The sequence below is a fragment of the Odontomachus brunneus genome, unplaced genomic scaffold, assembly GCF_010583005.1.
Source record: "Odontomachus brunneus isolate Ranch 3 - 2012 unplaced genomic scaffold, Obru_v1 Obru_scaffold_234, whole genome shotgun sequence".
Classification (NCBI taxonomy): domain Eukaryota; kingdom Metazoa; phylum Arthropoda; class Insecta; order Hymenoptera; family Formicidae; genus Odontomachus; species Odontomachus brunneus.
Window position 1 is genome coordinate 6,932 of NW_022639684.1, and position 22,604 is coordinate 29,535.

Genomic DNA, 22,604 nt, shown 5'->3' on the forward strand with positions numbered 1-22,604 from the left:
TGGAAATTAACGGATATGTTTAAACGCGATGTTTTTTCAGTATCGACATTCCCCATCGTCTAAGTTATTCATTTGATCATACGCCAGATGGTACCACTATCTACGATCGCTTCGTGCGGGCGGTATAAAAGTTAATTTTAATTTGTTAGAAATATTTAATCGACTATATTCTGATCGTTTTACGATCGCGTGCTTGCACACGCACAGTATAAGTTAGAACCTTACATTGTCATATATTTTATCTTTTTATCGTTATTAAGACAATAGTAACGTACAGTCGCGTGCAATATTAGTCACGCTGCGCATATATTCGCGAGGTGATCTCGTGACGCGCAAAAATCACCGATTTTTTTCGTTCTTATTTTCTTTTATTTGCCTTAGAAAACAGAACAATCGAACCGTAATACTAACTTAACAAGCGCGAAGGCACTCTTTTCAGGTGTTGCAAGGACATTTGATCGGCGGATGTAAGCTCGCGGAACAATTAATGCACCCGTCTGTACATACACGACATATTTCTCTATGAACGTTTATTTCGCTGACGTAGATCGCGTATGTTCTATATGCGAATATTCAAACAACAGGAAGTTCCCTTATGATGCAACGTAATCAACGGTGCAGTAACTCGTCGATCGTCTAAAGAAACGGACGAGGCCTCAACGACGATCAGCAGTACAGAAAAATGCCGTGTAACGTCTTACGTGCGAAGACATCGCTTCTCGTTCAGGGTCGCTAAACTGGTCACGTCTCGTACGTATAATGCGTACGGGATTACGGCGTCGGTGCAAGGTAGTGGAAATGAGTCATTCGCTGCTAGGCTCGCTACGACCCATCGCGTATAATCGAGCAAATAAGTCGCAATCGTGCCGCGCTGAGGACTGCCGACGACTACTTCGCCCATACAAACGTTAATCGATACAGTAAAGTCATAGAAAAATTCTCGTATCTCACCTCAATCTCGCGAGAACCGCCGTAGCAGTGACTCTCGGAGTTTGCCCAACGTGTTCCCAACGTGCTTCCCGATCCCTCAAAGTCGCCGCTGCCGACACTCCACCGTTTGAAACCGTCCTATCGTCCTCTGCGCGCGTGCTGCGAAACAAACATCGCGAAAATTCGATTTCTACAATTTTTTTGCTTCTGCGGCAAAGTACGACCGACCGAAGTTAAAGCGCACAAATCGGAAAATAAAGTACGCAAATCGCACAAGTATCTTCATTTCCACAGGCATTAGAGGCGCATCGTTCTCGCGAATCGTTCTTGAACATTTTAAATTGCAATTAATTGTGGCGAGCGCGAGTGCGCGCGCACACGCACGTCTTCACGTTGCGAGACAGTATCGAGTGTCAGAGTGATATAACGATGTATTCAATTTCGATACGTACAGTGCGCGGAAAAAGTATTCGCGCGGCTCAACTTATTTGAGAAAATTTGACACAAATAATTTGAGAAGCCTTGCGAGTACTCTTAAACATGTAATAACATTATATCAATGTTATAAGTTCCCTCAACAATGTAAGTGTAATATAATATGCATGCTGTACAGTGGGTTGCAAAATAATTTAGATACAATAAAGTTGAGAGCTCACCGAACTTGCAAAAATTGAAACTTATTATTGACATGCTTGTCCAATAATTACATTATTAATTATTATTAGGATAAATTATTATTATTTGCTATAATTTAGTATTCTTAATTGTTATTAATTATATTGTTATTGCGTGAATCCGTTGGTAATTCTCAATTTGGATGGTTTGGTGCCCGAACCCTCTTGCACAACCCACTGTACAATTATGTTGTTAAGCGGCAAATTATAACATTAATATAATATTGCTGTTGTATAATATTTACTAGATCGTTTTTATCTACTAAATAAACGTTGAATCATTAGATCCCAACAAACACGATGACGTATTAATGATATCTCTCGTGTCATTAACACGCCACTTAACATCATTAATATGTCATTATTTGTGGTGGGACCTTGCGACATTCTGTCTCCGTAGATCTCGCGTGCCGACCTACATACACCGCTGTTCTTCGACGGTGCATATGAAACTACGCTAAAATGCCGCTCAATTACCGTAAGAAGAGGTGCAGCAGGTGTGCGTCGCGGTATCGCGTCTCGACTTCCGATTAATCGTCCAGTGTGATCAGTTATCATAATGCCCGTCACCTCGAGAACGAACAGGTGGACCTCGAGACTAGTCATTGCACTGCAACTGGTAACCTGGAGCGCAGTCAGTATCGTCCTGCTCCAGAAGGGCGTCAGTTCCTTGCAGAGAAGAATATTGGACGATAATCAAGTTACCGAGGTAATTAACACTTCCCAGATAGACAGAAATGCTAAGAACGTAGCGTGCAAACATTTAATGTACACCTTGTGATGCTTCTGCAACAGCACAACGTGTTTAAAATGTGCTTGTTAAGAAATATCTGTTTATTACCTGCTATTTTAATATTAACTTGAAGCATTTATTCCTTATTACTGCAGTAAGTCCAGGCTAATTGCGTTCTCTTCCAGGTGAAATAAGCCGCAATTTTCATGGCACTAAATGACTTCTTTTATGTGCTGATAAAATTCTAGTTGCATAAAGACGCATCTTTACGTATTTGTGCTGATCATTAAGGCCCCTGGCAACTCGCTGTGGCCATCTTGATTGATAACGTCAGAAGCGAGGAGATGCATGCAAAATTGCTGCAAAGCACTAAAATAAATACGAAATAAAAAGATATATCCAAAAAACGACACTTGCAATCGATTAAGCATACTTCTAAAATATGTCGAACACTTTTCTCTTTTACTCTAACATAATCAATAAATAACTCTAAAATTAATATGACAGAATCACGAAGAAATGTAGATTAAAAAGGATATTATTGCAATATTGCCGTAATTTTCATGGCATTAAATAGCTTCTTTTATATGCTGATATAAATTCTTGTTTCATGAAGACGTATCTGAAAATTACATTCTGTGCTAGTCATTAATAAGACAATATGCCAAAACATATCCATCTAAAATCATTGAATCCTCCTACTTACTTGTACTTCCCACGAACGGCTTCCCAAAAGCAAATCAATTAGATCAATTGGAATTATTTTTTTGCAGGCGGATCCATCGATCAGTGAGTGGAGCGAATCGAACACCGTGTCGTCCGCGAAGGGCACTGAAAGCGAAATTAGACAATCTGTCGATAAAATCGCAAATGTAATCATACGATTCAATCCAAATTCAGCTCAGCAAAACTGGAACCATTCTGGATTAAACGAAATTAAAAATGACTTGGGAGAAGAGTTCGATATCGTCTCGGATGAACGACGATCTACGTTGTCCTTGCCGAATTCTTTCGAGATCTCAACGACTGAGCAGGAAACGTCAAGCTCCTTGCGAATGGGAAATCGCGTATTGGAGGTAGACAAGCATGATCCCGACGGTAAAAGCACTTCCAACAGAATTCTAGGAGTAATTCATGATAAGATTGCCAGCCATGGAGCCTTAGCGAATATTTACGCAAAGGATCTCGCTAGTTCATTAGAATCTGTTTCGCAACCGGTTTCAAAGGAAGAAAATCACCATGCGACAGGAAAGAATACTGATTCTACAAAAAATACGTTGCAATCTACTTCAACGTCTGTTCGAGGAAAGCCTGACGATCAAGTCTCAATGTCGGATCCTCTTTGGAGGAGGAAAGACGAGGCGCGATTTTTGCGCCGCGTAAGCGCCAGCGGAGCCACGATGGCAATCGCTATGGTAGTCATTGGGACTATCATGTTGTTGCTGGGGCCAGCCGTAATTGTCTTACGTTTGTTGGACGAAAGAAGGCGGGCAAGAAAATCGCAGAACGAATTGTCAGACGATATCGCATGGCGAGAAGACTTGCCACCAACATATGAACAAGTCGTCTTGATGAACGAGGAAGCGCCGAGGTATTCGACGCTGGTGTTGAGCAGTCGGGTTGAAAATGACGTACATTTGTCACCGTGTTCGCTGACGCTTTCCCCTTCGCGCTCGCCTTCACCTTCACCTTCACCTTCACCTTCACCTTCACCCTCACCTTTACTTTCAACACCTTTCTCACCTACTTATGGCTCTTCCTTGAACCTTCCCACAATAAAATCACATTCTTATAGATGATGTTTCTCTGATTTGTTGCATGATGATGTTGCAGAAGAAGACATCCCTCTGCCGCCTTTCATACGATACAAAATAAATCATCTTGGCTGCAGATAGCATATAGATATTTTATAGATGTGCTATGAATACTTTTAACATATATTTATATACTCTATCCCATACAGAACAAATATCCAAAATATATCTCATGGATATTCTATAGATATCGCGATATTTATAGGATATCCATGAGATGAATTTCGGATATTTGTTCTGTATGGATACCTGTATGATAGTATTGAAAACACTATTATAGTATAATCGAATGATACAATTATAAATGTGCTATGAATATACACAGGATATTCGCAGAATGCAGTTTAATCATATGATTTTACTCTTAAAATTATAGAGAAGCAATTTAAGTATTTTTTTTCGTAGAGATGTGTATAATTATTATACACATCTCGACATATCATTATATAATAAGTTATAATAAATATATGCTACTATTTGGAACATTACGAAAACTTATACTACAGTTATATGAATGCATTGCACATGCACAATAAGTAAACTTTACAAATGTTCTAAGAATATCCTTTTCTATTAAAAATATACAAACTTTTACATATAATATTGTACATATATTAATAGAATATCTAATTTGAATATTCTGCAATTAAGAATATTTGTGTTTAATTTCTAAGAACATTTATATTTCTCATGTCATAAAAAAGTTGCTGTTTATTTTAGGAAGAGAACGCAATTAATCTAAAATTATTGTAGTGTAACAAGACAATATTTTTAATAAAATTACCGCGCAATCAATAGATATTTCTTGAAGCAACGATATTTTCAGCATATTGTGCTGTTGCAGAAAATATATATTAACCTTAGTAAAAATAGCGGACAGAAACGGATAGAATCTACTGCTGCAAATGCGGATTTTTTATGTTGTATTTACAGATATAACAGATAGCTTATAGTTAGGAACGGATAGAAATCTTATCTGTTTTTGTTTGTTTCTGTGCGGTATTTTTACCAGGGAGAAAAATTTTTACCAGGGAAATGTTTGCAAGCTATAAGTTCAGAATTTCTATCTATTTGAGTTATAGAACAAAAATACAATTGAGAAGAATTACAAAAATATAGCTTTCAGACTTTTCTTTTAGAGTTTGCACCAATAAGAATAATATGTATTAATATATAAGAGCATGAAAAATAAGAGTAGATGTTTAAAAAATATATAATTACCCAATAAAAAATTTTTCATACATAATTATGTAAATTTATATAAAATTATAAAATAATTTTACATAATTATGCATATAATTATATACAATTATATATATATATATATATATAATTATACATAATTGTGTATGATTATATATAATTATATATAATTTTATATAATTATATATAATTATATTTAATTATGTATAGATAAATTTTATATATAATTATATATAATTATGTATGAAAAACTTTTCTTCGGGTAGTGTTGTGTAGATCAATATTTAGTGTTGTAGAATTAAGAATATTCCTTAAAAAGTTAATATTATTTAACAATAGTGTAAGGAAGATAGTATAAAAATATTACCAAATATCAGCAACTATAGTTTACGTTAAAATAAGAAATGCGAGATATACCATTGTTTATGAACGTGTCTATATATACCATTCACATTTCTTAAATAGATCTTATCGACATAATTCTTCTTGTAACCACAGATATTAAAATAAAGTTTTAATATTAACAAAATATATATAAAAATGTTGATTTCTCTCTCTTTCATAATTATATAATTATTCTTCATTTATAACCTAATAATCGTGATAACACTCATGTTTACCAACTGTTATTTAAATTATTGTATATATTTTACACACGCACGCGCAATGTGAAACATGAGTGGATAAAAATTGAATGGTACCGCGCCGTCTCGCATCGAACAATATAATGCAGTCGATTTATCCAAGATGGTGCTCGAAAGTACTATGATATGGTGAGTCTCACATTTTATAAGAATTTCTAACTTTACATCACTTTTTGTGATGTTTTTATTAGTCCTATAGAATCTGCTTGTCATAAATAAGAAATCCCAGTGAAAATTTCCACTTTAGTTTCATTCTATACGCACGTAACCGGTCAGATTGCAGTTTTGAGGTTAACGTAATGACAATGACATGACAATCTTATATGGAAACTATAAATTCGTCTCTAAGCGATCTCGGAGAAAAATTATTTTAATATTACATATTTGAGCTAATAACGTGTAATTTTAACTCTGCAGTGTCGATAACAGCGATTATATGAGAAATGGAGATTTTGTGCCTACGCGCTTGCAAGCACAGCAAGATGCTGTCAACTTGGTGTGTCACTCTAAAACCCGTTCAAATCCGGAGAATAACGTCGGTCTTATTACACTTGCTAAGTACGTTCATAAATATGCGGAAATACATAATTATTAATAATTCCGGTACTTTTGACTGTTGCATATGAAATAACTTGTGATAAGTTAAATCTAAATAGCTTCCTGATCCTTGTAGCGTTGAGGTATTAGCAACGCTCACGAGTGATGTTGGCAGAATATTGTCAAAGCTTCATCAGGTTCAACCAAATGGAAAGTTGGCCCTTGTTACTGGCATCAGGATTGCTCATGTAAGTATATATAAATGTAAAAACATTTTTCTTTCAGCTTGATTTTCTGAAAATATTTAAAGGCTGATTTTTCAATATATTATTTTTCATTATTTTAACTTAAGTTTAAATTCTGTTTTAACAGTAAAATTGATGTGATCAAACAGAGTTTAAACATAAATTTAAGTTTTAGCTACTATCAAGAGATATTAGCCCTAAATAAACTTATATCGAGGTTTGTGAAATTTACAGTTAGCTTTGAAACACCGGCAAGGCAAGAATCATAAAATGCGTATCGTTGCATTTATTGGAAGTCCAATAGACATTGATGAGAAGGAACTAGTGAAATTAGCAAAGCGCTTGAAGAAGGAAAAAGTGAATGTTGATGTCATAAGCTTTGGGGAAGAAAGCGTCAATAATGAAGTATTGACTGCTTTTGTGAATGCATTGAATGGCAAAGATGGTACTGGAAGTCATCTTGTTACCGTTCCACCAGGGCCGCATTTATCAGATGCTCTGATCTCTTCTCCGATTATCCAAGGTGAAGATGGGATGGGTGCGGCTGGTATGGGCAGTGCTGCATTCGAATTCGGTGTCGATCCGAATGAAGATCCTGAACTTGCATTGGTCGGTAGTCTAACGTACATTGTTATTATTTCTTTCTCTTTACTTTTCTCCTATTTTTTCTTCACTTTTCTATTACTTTTTTTTATTACTTTTTGTTTCTAATAGTCATGATTGCACATACGACTTGCAGGCATTGCGTGTTTCCATGGAAGAACAACGGCAACGGCAAGAGGACGAAGCGCGTCGTGCGCAGGCGAATGATACTACCGCGAATAAGCAGCCGGAGACTATAAAGGAAGCTCCCAACGAGGAGGCCATGCTGAAGCGTGCCCTCGCCATGTCCCTTGAAGGAGCCGATGATTCAGCCGCCACCACTGATACCACCGCTCCCTGCAGGGCGAACGTGCCGGATTTCACTAATATGACCGAGGAAGAACAAATTGCTTTCGCTATGCAAATGTCTATGCAAGACCAGCGTGAGTTCCCAATCGATCAGTTTGCTGATATTCTCATCATACTCGCGATCGCGCTTGTAGTTTCTAATTATTATTATCGTTATCTTTTGCAGAGGAACTGGAATCGCAAAAAGAAGAAGCAATGGATGTGGAGGAAGATTATGCAGCCGTTATGTCTGATCCTGCTTTTCTGCAATCGGTTCTGGAGAACTTGCCAGGCGTAGATCCGCACTCCGAAGCAGTGCGCCAAGCTGTTGGATCGTTACAGCAAAATAAAGATAAAGAAAAGGAGAAGGAGAAAGAAAAAGACAAAGAGAAAAAATAAACTGCTTTTTTTAGTTCTTTCATATTTACTATAATGTCATTTGATATTCTCCATTATGTATATTTTAGCTAATTTGTCCAGCTAATGAAATATATTATCAATTTCTCGGAAACTTTAAACCGTTGTGTTGAAATATTGAGGCGTACATATTGATAGTTTAATAATTCAAAATATATTGTTATTATATATACAATATAATATATATGTTGTATATATTATATTGTTTAAGTAGATTTGACAGAAGAGGAGGTTCTGATTTAGATATCTGAAAAAATTAATGTCTATCAGTTAGAAGTCAGTGTGCTCAGCATGAGAAATTTCAATAGAATTTCATTATTTTTTTAATAATTTTGTAAAGAGGCAATTGTGATAAATAATATGATCAAAACTCTATATTGATATCTTCATTCACTTGTTTGAAGAAATTCGCAAAAATCTATTTTTTGATTATCTAAATCAGGACCTTCTCTTGAGCTATAATCAATTTTTTAAACGATTGAAATATGCATATACATATTTTTATAAAGATTCTTTGAGGTTGATATCCAATGTACGACGTTCCAACATCCAATAGCGAAGTTCGCTTCCTAGGAACTCTAGTAACTAAGAGTGGAGTCCCATGGCACGTATTTTCGTGTAACGCGTAACCACGTTACCAATATCTTTCTATTCTTTTAGAAATTCCAAATAAAGAAATACTAAACGTCGCAATTTATTGATTACGTGTTTACGCGGAAAATACATACCATGGAACTTCAGCTTAACAGTTTTGTCTCTAGCGACAAAATTCTCATGTTGAATTACTAATGTTGCATACCTGATTATAGTCGAGACGGTTGCACACTTATCCAATGACTTCCGACAACGCAATTGTGTGGATGATCGTTCGTAATTTCTATTTTGAAAGTATGTTATACAAAAGAAATAGACAGATTGTGTAATTACATAATTGTAAATTCAACATTACTTCGACACATAGGTCTCTTTATTTGGATCGTAGTCCATTGGCTTTCGATTCAACGCTCCACCACAATAACTGTGCGTGCCACCGCACAATTTAAATTGACAAAATGGCGCCGCGAAGGAAAAACTTTCAAACGTTACACCGTTCGTTAAATAACGTTTGTTACAAGGAGAATAATTATTTGTGTTGTCTGAATGATTACCAAACGAAAGTTCGTCGACGAGAAAGCATCAGAAACTCAAGGAATCATGTGGTAAGTCGATTTAGCGAGTTCTATCCTCCGTTAATCATTGTCCGTTGACACGCTTTTAACATTAATTTGTGTTTTGTCTCGTTAAAATTCCCTTGGCTTATGTTACTTAACAATGATTGATACACAGGCCTGTTTCGCAGAATTCGGTTACTTATTAATGTATAATATATAGAATTTGAGAAAGATAGGTTATGCTGGACAGCTATGATAAATTTATGAACTACAATTTATAAGTACCTGCAATCTTGAAAAATTATCACGTCAAATTATATAACGTGAGGATCACATTCGTGTAAATTTAAGATCTATGATTTGTGTAGATTTATAGATTGTGTAGATTTAAAAAAGAAATGTAGTCGTTGCATATGGTACTATTTGTTTCTTATGTGTAGTGATTTCATATAAAGATATATCTCAGTAAAAAAGTTTTTTTTATATACTAATGTATATTCTTTTGAATCATTGAGTGAAGGTACCATATATATATAAGTGATTGCAAATTATTAATTGTACTGGAGTTATTTGCAAGTTATTCCCAGGAAAATATTTTACTGTTAAGAAAGATGATTATTCAGTTTACTCTCCTTCTTTTAAGGAATGGTTATCTTCAAAAAATAATATTTTGTGATAGTTTCAAAATATACTTATTACAAATTTTAGAGAAGCTCATTATTATGTGTTCAAAAGAAGAATTTATTCTCTTTACAAGAATATCATAAAACTTTCAAGTAGTGTATGCAGTAAGCAAAGTAAACTTTTGTTTTAATTTTATATTCTTGACTGAAATGCTAAACTTATTAGAGTTCAGAAGTTTGAATACATTTGTTGCTTGTGAACTTATGAAATATTTGAAACAAGTAATATTTGCTTGAACGCAATATACATTTTTCTGTGTGTACATGTTGTGTATTACTTGTCAGAAATATGATTTTGAATATCGTGATTTGAAGGTGACACAGAATTAATATTTTTATATGAAATTACATATTGTTTCATTTGTAATCAATTATGCAGATTTCAAATATCAATCACACATTGTGATATACTGCAAGAACTCAACATTTTAATTTCAAGCATTTAGTTACTCATTCTTTGGCATGAGTCTGCTATTATAATAGTCCTTTGAAAACAATTATCTATAATTGATCATAGTACTTGGAAAGCAATTATCTATGTTTATTAATAGAAACACAGGGAGATAATGACAAAAATATATAATTATTTGAAATCTATTTATATATATTTATCTAATATATTTATACTTATATTTATCTAATATATTTATATTTACTTAAAATATAAGTTTAGAAAATTTAAGATGCAATGCGAGCACTAGCATACAACGACACGAAACGAGTGCACTGGCACTGATAGGTAGGTGCATGCTCGAGCGTGCAACATGCACGCGCGTTCGTTTCCTAGATAATTCGGCGATAATTAATCTAATGCACACAACTAAATGTAAAAGAGTCCAGCGGAAGCCCACAGTGTGGGCGATTTCCTTCTTATCCGTGTTATATTCAATCTATTGTCGGTTAGAACGCCGGTGGTCCTCCCCTCTCCGGGCACTATGCATGTGGTGCGTCCTGTTGATGCTTACACAGTCGAATGATCGAGCGTCATTCAGTATTAGTCGAGTGCTGCCCGGTTGCGAACGGTTGCGTGTCTTTCGCTTTTTTCCCCTTCTCGCGGCCAAGAGCACCACCGGCGTCCTCGTGCCTCGTCCTTTGCACTCTTTTAGACTCGTCACATCTAGTCCGATCTAGTCGTTAGCTTAGATCTCAACGCAATTGCGCTTACAATATCCTCTCTCCGCGCCTTCTACGATCCTGTGAGGGCACCGAACCGCACGTGGAGCAGAAGATGAAGACACCGACGATTCGCGAGTACCAACGACCATCCGCAGCGAAGAACGTTTTCTTTCGGTGATGATGAATCATGACACACGATTGGGCGTCGACTGCCGCTGTGAAAACGGAAAAGAAGCGAATTTGGTGGCGCAAGGCGGACAAGGCGAGCGAGTGAAGTATTTGGAGAATCGAGAGGCGAGCGACAGCTCGCGCCTGTTATTTGTTGTCAGTCGTGTCGCGCGGAGGCGCGGTATCGCGTCACTGCTTATTTTGTACAGCTAACGAAAATACGTAGGACGACCGTCGAGCCCGTTCGCTGTTGTGTCTGTATACACGATTAGAACTATTCTCGGTGTCGCGACACTTTTCCCGCGTTAACAAGAGGAAAACAAAAAGAGAACGAGTAGGTTCTCTCATATAATGTAACAACATCTCTTCGTTCGGTTTGCCGAGAATTAACGTTTGAGAGCTTGAGTAGCTTGTTGCTGTTGTAGAGCAACATTCGAAGAAAGAGGAGCTCTCTTCTATCCACCTTGACTCGAATTCCTCGCGACGGAGTGAGAACCAAAGGACGACCTCTGTCTACCCCCGTTGGCTCTTTAAGATCTTAGGTCAAGGTTTCCGGAGGAAAAAGCGACTCGTGCCAAACCGTTCGCTAACCACGCCATGATATTCTTCGCGTCGGAACTTGGTGTTTGGGGAAGCTGCCGCTGGAGCAACGGCTCGAGCAACGTGTGAACTGTAACGATGCATAAACCTGAGCACAGTTTCGAGGTATCGGAAGAATCAAAGTGACTTGCTCGATCGGCAACGGGACGATGTGAATCGGCCGGCGAGCCAACGACGTGAGTTCGAGAAAAGGATCAGTAAAGCAACAAGAGAAGAGACGAGAAAAATGGACTCTTGCTTCCCGCATCTGGCGATACTGAATCCGCGAAACGCGAGCAAACCGAAAGCTCGGCTCAACGACGGATGTAACGTCGTGAACGCCGAGGACGTCCGCACGCGATCAAGGAGCCCGACGCTCGCGGGCAAAAACGATATCTTTCAGGATCTGGATTTGTATTACGTACGACAGATCGCGCGAAACTCTCAGGTAGGACATTCGCGCGAATTTCCCGTGCGCTGTGTTGTTGAATCGTGCGTGAGGCCACAACGTTACGCAGCGCGTTTCACGGAAGCCGTGTTCACGTTTCCTCGCGCGAGTCGTTCGTATTTTTAGACGCCCTCGTGCATGTGATATCGCGTCGCTCGGCACGGGCGCACGAACGAATGGCAGTGTCAAACGGATTGGAAATTTCGGCCGAGCAGCACAGGTCCCAGCAATTCGTGTACGGTTGGACACTGGTCGTCTCAATCGAGTCCTAGCGAAAACCTCACGACGTGATAATCACGATAATCGGGCGAATATGTCGCTCACATCAATGACACTGACGAAAAGTAACATAATTACATCTTTAGAGTTTTTTGTAATTACACACGCACACAGAAAAATATTATTCTACTAATAAGAAAAGCGATTAATCAATTTACTTTCTTTCTTATAATAGTTCTCTTCAGCGAATATTTCCTTAATAATAGTCTTAAAATTTATTTATCACAGATTTTGGAAAAGCTGATTATCATGTAGCCAAAGGAAGAATTTATTCTCTTCACAAAAATATTGTGAAACTTTATCGTAGAAAAAATTGATTCGACTCCTTGTAGTAAACAAACCGAGTTTTGGTTTTAATTTAATATTTTTGATCGATATGCTAAACTCACTAGGACTCAGAATTTGTTTTGAAAAAATCTCGTGCTTATAATGAACTTGCGATATATCTATACAATGTATTTTTCTGTATGCGCTTTTCCAATGTTTTTTAATAAGTACTTCGAAAGATTATCGATAACATACTAATCCATCTGAGTTTGATATTTCTTTCATATTTACTCCTGTGCAGTGTATAAGGTAAAAGTATCAATCCTACATAAATAAGAGAGAAGAGAGAGAAGAAGAGAAACACCTTATTTTCTTTTTTTGTTGTTTAAACACGAATATATTTCATTAAATTTTCAACATAGAATACGTGTACATGCGTTTTATGTGAAAGTTTAAATATTCGTATTTAAAGACCAAAACAATAGTAATGTCAGGCGTCAAGCGAACAACAATAATAATAACAAGGATTAGGTGCGTGTCCGGGCATCGGTACATACACTTTAATTGTAAGAAAAAGAAACCTCTGGGAAGAAAACAGAACGAGACAATTTTGCTGTTAAGTTTCATAATTACGATACTTTCAGTCCCGTCGACATCATCCCACGCGTTTGTGTCACTTTATTGAAATGTGGCATTTTATGGTCGGTCGATCTCACCTCGACGACGCACGTCGTGAAATGTTAGGCATTAGACGTAAAGAGAGAGAGAGAGAGAGAGAGAGAGAAAGAAAGAGAGAGAGAGAGAGTGTGTGTATGTGTGTGTGTGTTGTTGCCGGCTCTTGGAGGAAGATTTACGCGAGAATGGAAGATGCGCGAGCGCGCGTCGCGCGTCCTGCTTGCGGTGACCATTACCGGCACAACTGCACCGGGGTATTGGATTTCTGGCGACTATTTTCGGCAAAGACAAGCCGTGTGTCGGGAAAGTGGTGGGCAACGCGCGAGAGAAAGTGATATTGAGGGGGAACACATGTAGAAACGAAGGACAGCGAAGCGACGAGATCAAAGGAATAAAATGAAACACGAACGCGCGGACGAGAAGACGGAGAAGAGAGCGCATCTAGTTAATATTAACGTAACGCGTGTCGTACGCGTGTGGCGTGATAATATTGGATGGGGTAAAGGGAAAGGTTGAGATCGCCGGCACGGATAGTCGCGCGTGTATTGTTGCTACATCGTGTGTACTCGCTCACGTGAACTCGTTTGTCATACAGCGCGCATCAACGAGTTTCATCAAGACTCGTTTACGGCACTGGCCATCGAGGTCAGGGATTAAATGTGGACGCGCTTACCCTTGCGTCGTTGCAAAATTCCTATTCGAGTCAGAGTACTCATACACACGTGATGCCTATGATGTATTCCTGATAGACTGCGCCGCGCCGCGCCGAGTCACGCCGTGTGAGGATGTGTCGCGCGCATTAACGGAATACGAAATTGCTCAATGCGTCCAATGATTCATCTCTTCATTATTGATTTCACTGATGCGTCCGTTATTTCCGGATTGTACGCGTCACTCGAACATTACCGATACTAGTCGACGGCCTTTGCGCGACTTCAGGAACTCTTGCGTTCCTCTCTGAGGAGATTGTAAGGCTACATGAGTTAGTCAGGAATTTATTGGAAATTTTCTCGCACTACATGTACTAATAGAGATATTACCTAACTGCTCGTGCAATTAGAAAAAGACTCACCATTCGAGAGTTGAGATATTTGAAACTAAAATGTTCTTTGGGGTTAACGTGTTATTTTTAATTATTTTTTATTTCTCGTGCAAACTAACGTTAAGGTCTTATTGAGAAACTCTGCTATAATATTAAACGCTAATGTATCAATATTATATACAAATTTGGGAATTACCGCTCAAAATGATTGTTTATTTGGAAGAAACAACGGTGGAAACTTCATAGTTTATAATATTCGTAATACATATACATATATGCATATTTAGATACTTATATATCTGTCTCTATTATCTATGCATCTTTTGGATCAAATGATGCACCAATAAAGCATTAATAAGAAAAATTAAAAAATCATATTTCGTATTTATAAAATTCTGTACGTATCTATCTATCTATCTCAATTCTGCCCTAAATCAACATTTTTTATTAAAATAGTGAAATTAATGTATAGAAACGTAATTTTGTTCGGTGAATAGCAAGTTTATGAGTGGTGCCCTTAACGACTCACTGAAAATACGACACTGGCCTTACAACCTCCTTGATCTTTCTCACCGATCAACGTTTCCAACTTGAAAATATATATTTTGTATAATTATTTATTTATATATATAATTTTTTTTATATATATAATTGTTTTTTTTATTTTTATCGTGCAAACATGTTTGTATGTTTAATTTTTATTTGTTTCCTATACTGAATATACTTATAGAGTTACATGAAAATAAGTTTTAATAAATTGAAGCTTCTTTGTATTTTTGCCGAGAAACAAAGACAGATTTGGCGAAAATCACAGAAATTTTAGCTATTTTACTAATATCAGCGAAGCAATTAATATCTTGTAAAAGTGGGGAAGGTTTACAAATCTTCATCTGTAGTGAACGTGCGATTTTTCTGACCGCGGCGGGAGAAATCGTGATCTCGTGCATGTCGACTATTAAACCGAGGAAAGCCACTCGGATCGATATTCTGCGACGCGATAGCATGGTTTCCCGAGGGTGGAAGGAGGGAGCGTCACCCCTTCAAGTGCATTCACCACTTCCTCGAATAGTCGGTATTTCAGTCCGATTCTGCGTGCTGCTAGCAGCAACGCCGCGAGATCCGTGCAAATTTATTTACGCTTTTGCGAAGTTTGCTTTTTCTTGCGATCAGGCTGAATTGTTCGTTCGTCCGGACGACCACCGTGTCTTGCCCGCGGTGGATCACGCGCATAAGTGATAAAATCGTAATTTTACATCGAATCGAGAGATGAGCGAGAAAGTCACGTTCCTTCAGGTTGTCATTGCTGTTCTTAGAGTATTAAGAGTCGACCAAGTACTATTTAGTTATATAAATTCGCGTTTTCAAATGCGCGACATTTCGGATCGATATGAATGAGCCGACCTCAAGCAGCCGGCTCATAAAACGGGCACGGTACCTTCGTAAAATGTGACGGTGTAAGACGTTTTGTTCAGCGTGTAACCGGATGCCACGAACGCGTGACCCACGTGCTGCTAGCCAGCCAGACGCTTTTATCGCTGATACTTCGATTTTTCCCCGATCATAACTATCGGTCGTCTTTTTTTACACCATATTCAACACCTGCGGAACACCTGTGGATTGAGATTACGCTTTCTAAGACTTTACACACGAGTATGCGGAGGTTTTCGAGCGGTTCTCTTTCGTATTAGTCTCGAATATTCTGATGAGATCTCTCATTTGAAAGCTATTAGCGACATTCGAGTTGCAGCTATTTGAAAAGCTACGTATGATGTGTTTCAGGAATACGATCTGGAGCAAAAAATCGAGGTGGAGATCAAAATGAGAGAAGGTTCGGCTAGACTTTTGGCGGCTGCGAAACATCGCGCTCAGAGCTTGGAGGCTGCTAGAGCATTGCTCACGTCCAACGAGAGAATGTCGGTTTACATGGCGGAGTTGCAAAGTCGTCGTCGAGATCCCATTAAAAAGCCGTGGTTTGTTCATGCATCTATTTGCCGAACTGATGGATCGGACAGAGAAAAAACGGAAATAATTTAGTTATTGTTTTACTGTAATAGTGTTAAATAGATAGGTAGAATAGATAGATATAGAGAGATGTGAAATTGTTAGAATAATTTTGATTTCTTTATTTATTTTCTCTAATTTGTTCTTTTCAATAAATGCCTAATTTCAAGAAATATTACAATTTATTATCAATATTTCTTACAAATTTAAAATAATAACAGATTTTTATAACACATCGTACGACTAAATTATAATTACGGATATATTATATATTAGATTCTGTTATAAAATATTTTGCATGTAAAAGTTTTTGTACAAGAAATAGCGGGTTACTTATACACTGAGAAAAAATACTTAGAAATTTATTTTTGGGATATAATTTATTTCTGTGAAAGAATACCCGTTATATTATTTATATAATTTAGTCGTACAATATCTAATATAAATCTGTAATTATTTTAAACCTATAAGAAATATTGATAACAAATTGTAATATTTTCTAAAATATTAAACATCTATTAAAAAGAACAATTAGAAAAAAATTAGAAATCAAAGTTATTCTAATAATTTTTATACCTCGGTAAATTTATTCTGTACTCCGGGAAAACTTCCTCTCAAGCGCATCTTAAATAGAATAAACAAGGAAAATAAGAATTACAAAATAATGACAATAATAAATATACAGATAGAGAAAATGAGTCGAGAAACTAATTGGATAACGTGTATATTTCCAGCATTCCTGGAAGTATGGGCAAGTTATCGATTTCAGATCTTAGGATACCGCTGATGTGGAGAGATTCTGATCACTTCAAAAATCGGGGTGATCATCGTCGATTCGCTGTATTCTGTTTGGCGCGATTGGGCACAGAGATCCACGATACTTCCTTGTTGTGTCCTATCGACAGAGCCCACACAGATATCAGTTTTCCCGATGTTTTGATATTGTGAGTCCACTTTGTTTCAATAACCAACGTTATTGCGTATTATAATACAATTAATTGCAAATACGAGATATATAGTATATTGGTTATATTATTCATAAAGAATGCGACGATCCTGCGACTTTGTAACAAATTCTGATCTTTTGGTTTTCAGTAATAATGTACCGGCAGAGTTCGAACTGGTCTTAGAAATTTACAGCCACGTTTTGCAAGAGGATTTAAGTATCGCCAGCACACCGAGAAGAATCAAAAAGACGATTCACTCGTCAATCTCGAAAACTGTCGGCAAAAAGCTCGCCGCATCGCTTCGTGACGAATTCAGTTCCGGGAAGTCGTAAGTCGCTACTTTCTTTCACATAAATTTATAAATTAATTGAATATCTATTAATACTACAAGAATCATTCATATCTATTGATTTTCTTCAGTGGGCCACACTTTGATTTGGTTGCTCGTGCAAGGTTGACCTTAGACGACACGGACGATAATATTCACACACACGATCTCGTTATTAACAACGTTGGTAAGTTACGAAATATACATCTGAGGCTTAAACGACCGATAAACTAACAGTTAAAACATGTCCTTGTTTATCTTCTGCGAAAAACAAAAATAGATATATGACTTAACTGTTAGCTTACAGCCTGAAATATTTAAATTTTTTATATGGAAAAAATATCATGGTTTATCTTTTTTTTTCAGAAAATAAATATCACTCTTTACCGCTTTTCGGTCACTTTTGTTGCCGATTGGCGGCACAGCCGGAATGCGTCAGTAAGGAGATGTGCATTGGCAACGTAACCGTAGACGGTCAAGATTGTTGGGCACGCTTGCAGGGATTCACCATAAAAACATGGGAGTCGAAAAAGCACGCGGAAGAAGCTCAGAATCCGGAACGTGTGTTACTAATTAATAAGGTGAGTTGATGTCTTTACGTACATACATATAAATACATACGTATTGCAGACGAGTCTTAAGAGTCTTATATAATAAACTTTATTTAAATTTTATATCTACTTGTAGGAAACATCCGTTCAAATAGCCAAGACTTCCGCTAAAGAACTCTCGATCAATAATCTTGGCAATAATATGAGCAAATTATTGTCCATTAAATTTGAATCTAAGGAGGAAGCTCAAAAGTGGTGCAAACTATTATCTGCCCACATCAATGATCACTCGAGGTGGAAACGTGCCGCCGAAGTTATACAAAGAGTATCTAATATCGAAAGTACAAGGAACTCTTTTATCAGCAATAAAAGACAAGGATCTTTATATGATGAAACTCCTTTAATTGGTAAGTCTGTAAATTTTATATATATATATATATATATATATATATATATATGTGTATATATATATATATATATATATATATATATATATATATATATATATGTATATATTACAAACATTATTATCAATATATTTTTCAAATTACGAACCAAGATAAATAAATCTTACAAACGAAAACAACTATTTGTTAATTAGCACTTCTTTTTTTGCAGAATCAATCCCATCGGATTATACGTCCGCGAGATCTACTGTACAAACAATTTTTGATCTCACACCTAGTACTAGTCTAAGCAGTTCTAGTTCTACGAATAGTCTAACAAGTCTGCGTTCACGTTCGCTAAGTATCGGCGGTGCGTTTAAACAAAGTGCCATTGCCTTAAAGTCACATTTAGCTCCCTCTAATAAAAACGAAATGTAATCACTTTACGTTTCTTCCCAAGGAAAATCCACCTGTCTGATATGTCCGAGCTATCCCATTGCCAAAACAAATACGCTAGAAGTTTTTACTTCCTTTTCACGTGCTTGAATATTACACGATATACATGTTTTAATACGATATTAAAATAGAAAAATATTTAAATTGTATAGTAAGAACATACAAATCGTATGGAAGAAACATGCAAATAGTATAATAAAAACATACAAATTGTAAAAATATATAAATTGTGATTTATTTAGGTACTGTTCTTTAGTATTAATATAATGGTATAGAAATATTTGTAATTCGGTTAAAGATAGTGCTGATAATAATGGCGATTGATAACTTGGGACATAAGAGAAGCTTGTTGGATAGCGATATATAGTACAAAATATTTCGCTTAAGTGATTTCTCTCTCTCTTTTCTACTTTTATAACGCAAAATTATTGCACTAGAAAAGATGCAAGGGCAGCCTTGTCATAACGCATTTATAAGTTTATTGCATTGTGGTAGGAATATTGCAATATTTAGGATAGTTAAGGGTACACGTGTTTATATGCGATATATAAAATCCAATGTAACAACTATAATAATATATGATTATATTGATACATAACCGAGCTAGTCATTATTTTTAAAAATCCTATCGCACAACTTCCTGCATCTGTATAACTTAAAAAGACAAGCTTGGCAGGATATCTTGATATATTGTCATGTAACTAAATATATCAATATATATGATTATCGAAAATATTTATAGGAAAAATATTTTTATAATTTATATTAGTAGAGATGAGTATGTACAATCTGTACAATCTAAAACATTAACTAATAAGTAATGCTACTTTCCTAGCACTTCTCACAGTGTGTATGACCTGGTGTAATTAGAAAATAATATTGTACATTGATTTGCATTAGATATAATACATATAATTTGATTTATACTAATGCTGTCTATATTAAAACAGATATTAACGTTATACCTCTGAATTAACATTACTTATTATTTTATTTCCTTTCTCTTGTAGGTAAAAAAAATAATCCAGCAACCATGCATATAATAGTAAATCCTTGAGCACCAACACGAGTACGCATCATTAATTGTTGCATTCTTGTTTTTCCTTGATAAAAGCTAAATAGTCCAACAGACAAAGCAACTGTAGTTGCAAAGGCTCCTAGGATATAAAAATTCTTGTTAAAATTTAGTAAGAGAATAGATTTAAAATTCATGGTAAAAAAACAAATCTCTCATGTTACATAAACATATACAAGAGTAAGTCACAATAAATTAAACATTTTCTTTCCTTATAGTAAGATTTCCCAGCCCTGAATTCGGGACACTTCAAAATGTGCGGAGTGGGGGGGGGGGTAAAAAGATCCGAAAATTACTTGACAATCATTGAAAATGATGACAAATCGATATCCCGAATAGTACTCGAAAAAATTAGGGACAACGGGTAAAAAATCGAGACGTCTGGTCATCTTATTTTAGTTGTAATAAATTCTGATAGAGATATATCGCAGAGATAATTATTAAACTCGCAAACATTTAATTTCATTTTATAACACTATTTTTTCTCAAATAAATTTTTGTATTTTTATTATAAACTACGAAGATTACAGAGATTCATGCATTTACTCGTATATTTTAGAGGTTAATTTACCTATTGGTACAAGCGGATTTTCTCGCATTTTCCGTAACGCTTTGTCATATATCGTTTCTGTAACATAAATACTATCCAACTCTTCTCGTACTTTCACCCAATCTAATTCTTTTGCCTTAATATCATCTGCCATCTTTTATATTTAACTTCGATATTTGACGACTAACGTAACTCAAACTTTCTTTAAATGCCGCAATCCGGCCAAATCCGGCAATCCAGCCAGTGATGGGCTGTGCGGGACAAAGGCTGCGTTCCGAAATTCACTGCTAGTGCTGAAATCTATAATATACGTGTCATAAACTATAGATTTCAGTACTGGCAGTGAATTTCGGAACGCAGCCAAAATCTCGCAGACTTAAGTTTATACGCATGTATCAGCTACATCCTGCGGCTACCATTGGCGCAGGGCTGCGTTCAGATTCCCCATCCGCAGCTTTGACTATGGCTGCGTTTCGAAATTCACTGCCAGTACTAAAATTCTATAATATACGTAACATAAACTATAGATTTTCAGTACTGGCAGTGCATTTCGGAACGCAGCCTATATAACCATGAACCGCTAGCCGCTATCTTATGTCTGCAGCAAAACGTCTGTTAACATCTGCAACGCCGCCAGGACCAAACAACGGCTATTACGTAAACTATCACATACTTGTGATTTCTATTTTACCATGTGAAAGATATTTTGTGTGTGTCCGTGATCATAAGCAGTTATCATTAAAATACATGAAAAATTATTATGATATTTCTTTAATCATCAATAACAGACTTTTTCATTTTTTCTTCAAATAAATTATTACATTAAAAAAAAGTTATACAACTTTGCTATAATATAAAAATCAATAATTTTTAAAGTAACAAGAAAAAAAATCTGATTTGCAAGGAAAATATAAAAACACAAAATAAGATATTTATATAACTTCATACCAAATTCGTAATATTACATACCTAGTAAGCAAATTGAGCGCAGACTGCGCGCAGATTGGCAGCAAATTTCATCAAAAACCCACAGCAAAACCATAGCCATCTGTGTCTACATTAGGCTACGGTTTTGGTGATAGATCTTGCTGTCGGGCAATTGGTGCCAAATTTGCAGCAAAAACCGCGCAAAGCTTGCAGCGCAGCAAGGTCTGCTGCGCGGTTTCTGCCGCCAATCTGCCGTCAAATCGCTACAAGCTCTGCGCGGTTTTTGCTGCAAATCTGCAGCAATTATCCGACAACAAGCTCTGCCGCATATCTGGCGGCAATTTGGCAGCAAGATTTGATATAACAGATCCTGCATAAAATTTGTTATCTATTTGCCATCAAAAGTTAAATAAGAATGTGTAATATTAAATAAGAATATTTAAATAAGAATATTTAAATAAGAATATGTAATATTTATATAATATATTTATATAATAAGAGATATATAATATATGAATAAAAAAAAATATATATATATTAAGAATGTTTATAATATATATATATAATATTATAAAAAGAATGTTCAACATTTTTTAAAACATTATTTAAAATACTGTCCTTTGAGGTAACGCCGGAGTAACTTTGAACAATTTGCAACGGCTTACAAAAACATGTGGCATCATTAAACGAAAGGTAGAATTTTCATATCAGCGATATAAAAGTTATCCCAAATAATGATATATTATTGTACTTGCAATAAAATAATTTTTGTCAATTTATGTCTGATATATTGATATTTTTGGCTCATTAATGTTCCTTCATAATTCATACAATATATAATTCATAAC

The 22,604-nt window shown here is 36.0% G+C and overlaps 4 protein-coding genes across 12 annotated transcripts; 3 read left to right on the top strand and 1 right to left on the bottom strand.

Annotated features, from left to right (window-relative positions):
- Window positions 1-624: 624 nt before the first annotated feature.
- On the top strand, window positions 625-5,391 carry LOC116852542. Of its 5 annotated transcripts, none has more exons than XM_032833025.1 (3): window positions 625-789; window positions 2,005-2,313; window positions 3,111-5,391. In XM_032833025.1, the coding sequence occupies exons 2-3, from the start codon at window positions 2,164-2,166 to the stop codon at window positions 4,134-4,136; spliced, it is 1,176 nt and encodes a 391-aa protein (XP_032688916.1). In that variant the 5' UTR covers window positions 625-789; window positions 2,005-2,163; the 3' UTR covers window positions 4,137-5,391. The 5 variants fall into 5 exon arrangements, with proteins under 5 accessions (XP_032688916.1, XP_032688918.1, XP_032688917.1 ...); XM_032833027.1 differs by having other exon boundaries at window positions 630-750; XM_032833026.1 differs by lacking the exon at window positions 625-789 and adding an exon at window positions 819-920.
- A 636-nt stretch (window positions 5,392-6,027) lies between these two features.
- LOC116852544 (26S proteasome non-ATPase regulatory subunit 4) lies at window positions 6,028-8,228 on the top strand. The gene is made up of 6 exons (XM_032833028.1): window positions 6,028-6,127; window positions 6,416-6,556; window positions 6,672-6,783; window positions 7,015-7,389; window positions 7,520-7,805; window positions 7,898-8,228. Exons 1-6 carry the CDS (start codon window positions 6,102-6,104, stop codon window positions 8,107-8,109), a joined length of 1,152 nt encoding a protein of 383 aa, XP_032688919.1. The 5' UTR covers window positions 6,028-6,101; the 3' UTR covers window positions 8,110-8,228.
- Window positions 8,229-8,899: 671 nt separating this feature from the next.
- Window positions 8,900-19,802, top strand: LOC116852541 (rhotekin-like). 5 transcript variants are annotated; one of them, XM_032833019.1, is made up of 9 exons: window positions 8,900-9,015; window positions 9,089-9,326; window positions 16,315-16,505; window positions 17,271-17,480; window positions 17,632-17,811; window positions 17,904-17,998; window positions 18,178-18,392; window positions 18,499-18,769; window positions 18,981-19,802. In XM_032833019.1, the coding sequence occupies exons 2-9, from the start codon at window positions 9,180-9,182 to the stop codon at window positions 19,184-19,186; spliced, it is 1,515 nt and encodes a 504-aa protein (XP_032688910.1). In that variant the 5' UTR covers window positions 8,900-9,015; window positions 9,089-9,179; the 3' UTR covers window positions 19,187-19,802. The 5 variants fall into 5 exon arrangements, with proteins under 5 accessions (XP_032688910.1, XP_032688909.1, XP_032688908.1 ...); XM_032833018.1 differs by having other exon boundaries at window positions 8,951-9,326; XM_032833017.1 differs by lacking the exons at window positions 8,900-9,015; window positions 9,089-9,326 and adding an exon at window positions 10,943-12,272.
- LOC116852545 (HIG1 domain family member 2A, mitochondrial) lies at window positions 19,765-21,089 on the bottom strand. The gene is made up of 2 exons (XM_032833030.1): window positions 20,851-21,089; window positions 19,765-20,361 (listed from the first exon to the last, which is right to left on the bottom strand). The coding sequence occupies exons 1-2, from the start codon at window positions 20,981-20,983 to the stop codon at window positions 20,195-20,197; spliced, it is 300 nt and encodes a 99-aa protein (XP_032688921.1). The 5' UTR covers window positions 20,984-21,089; the 3' UTR covers window positions 19,765-20,194.
- Window positions 21,090-22,604: the final 1,515 nt, after the last annotated feature.

Bases quoted from the DNA above. Each gene is read 5' to 3' on its own strand.
- LOC116852544 (XM_032833028.1), top strand. From the start codon at position 6,102: ATGGTGCTCGAAAGTACTATGATATG. The intron at 6,557-6,671 runs GTACGTTCATAA...TGATCCTTGTAG, and splicing joins GGTCTTATTACACTTGCTAA to CGTTGAGGTATTAGCAACGC. The intron at 6,784-7,014 runs GTAAGTATATAT...TGAAATTTACAG, and splicing joins CTGGCATCAGGATTGCTCAT to TTAGCTTTGAAACACCGGCA.
- LOC116852545 (XM_032833030.1), bottom strand. From the start codon at position 20,983: ATGGCAGATGATATTAAGGCAAAAGAATTAGATTGGGTGAAAGTACGA. The intron at 20,362-20,850 runs GTAAATTAACCT...TTTATATCCTAG, and splicing joins AAATCCGCTTGTACCAATAG to GAGCCTTTGCAACTACAGTT.
- LOC116852541 (XM_032833017.1), top strand. From the start codon at position 12,072: ATGGACTCTTGCTTCCCGCATCTGGCGATACTGAATCCGCGAAACGCG. The intron at 17,481-17,631 runs GTGAGTCCACTT...TTTGGTTTTCAG, and splicing joins TTTCCCGATGTTTTGATATT to TAATAATGTACCGGCAGAGT. The intron at 17,812-17,903 runs GTAAGTCGCTAC...GATTTTCTTCAG, and splicing joins GAATTCAGTTCCGGGAAGTC to TGGGCCACACTTTGATTTGG.
- LOC116852542 (XM_032833025.1), top strand. From the start codon at position 2,164: ATGCCCGTCACCTCGAGAACGAACAGGTGGACCTCGAGACTAGTCATT. The intron at 2,314-3,110 runs GTAATTAACACT...ATTTTTTTGCAG, and splicing joins ACGATAATCAAGTTACCGAG to GCGGATCCATCGATCAGTGA.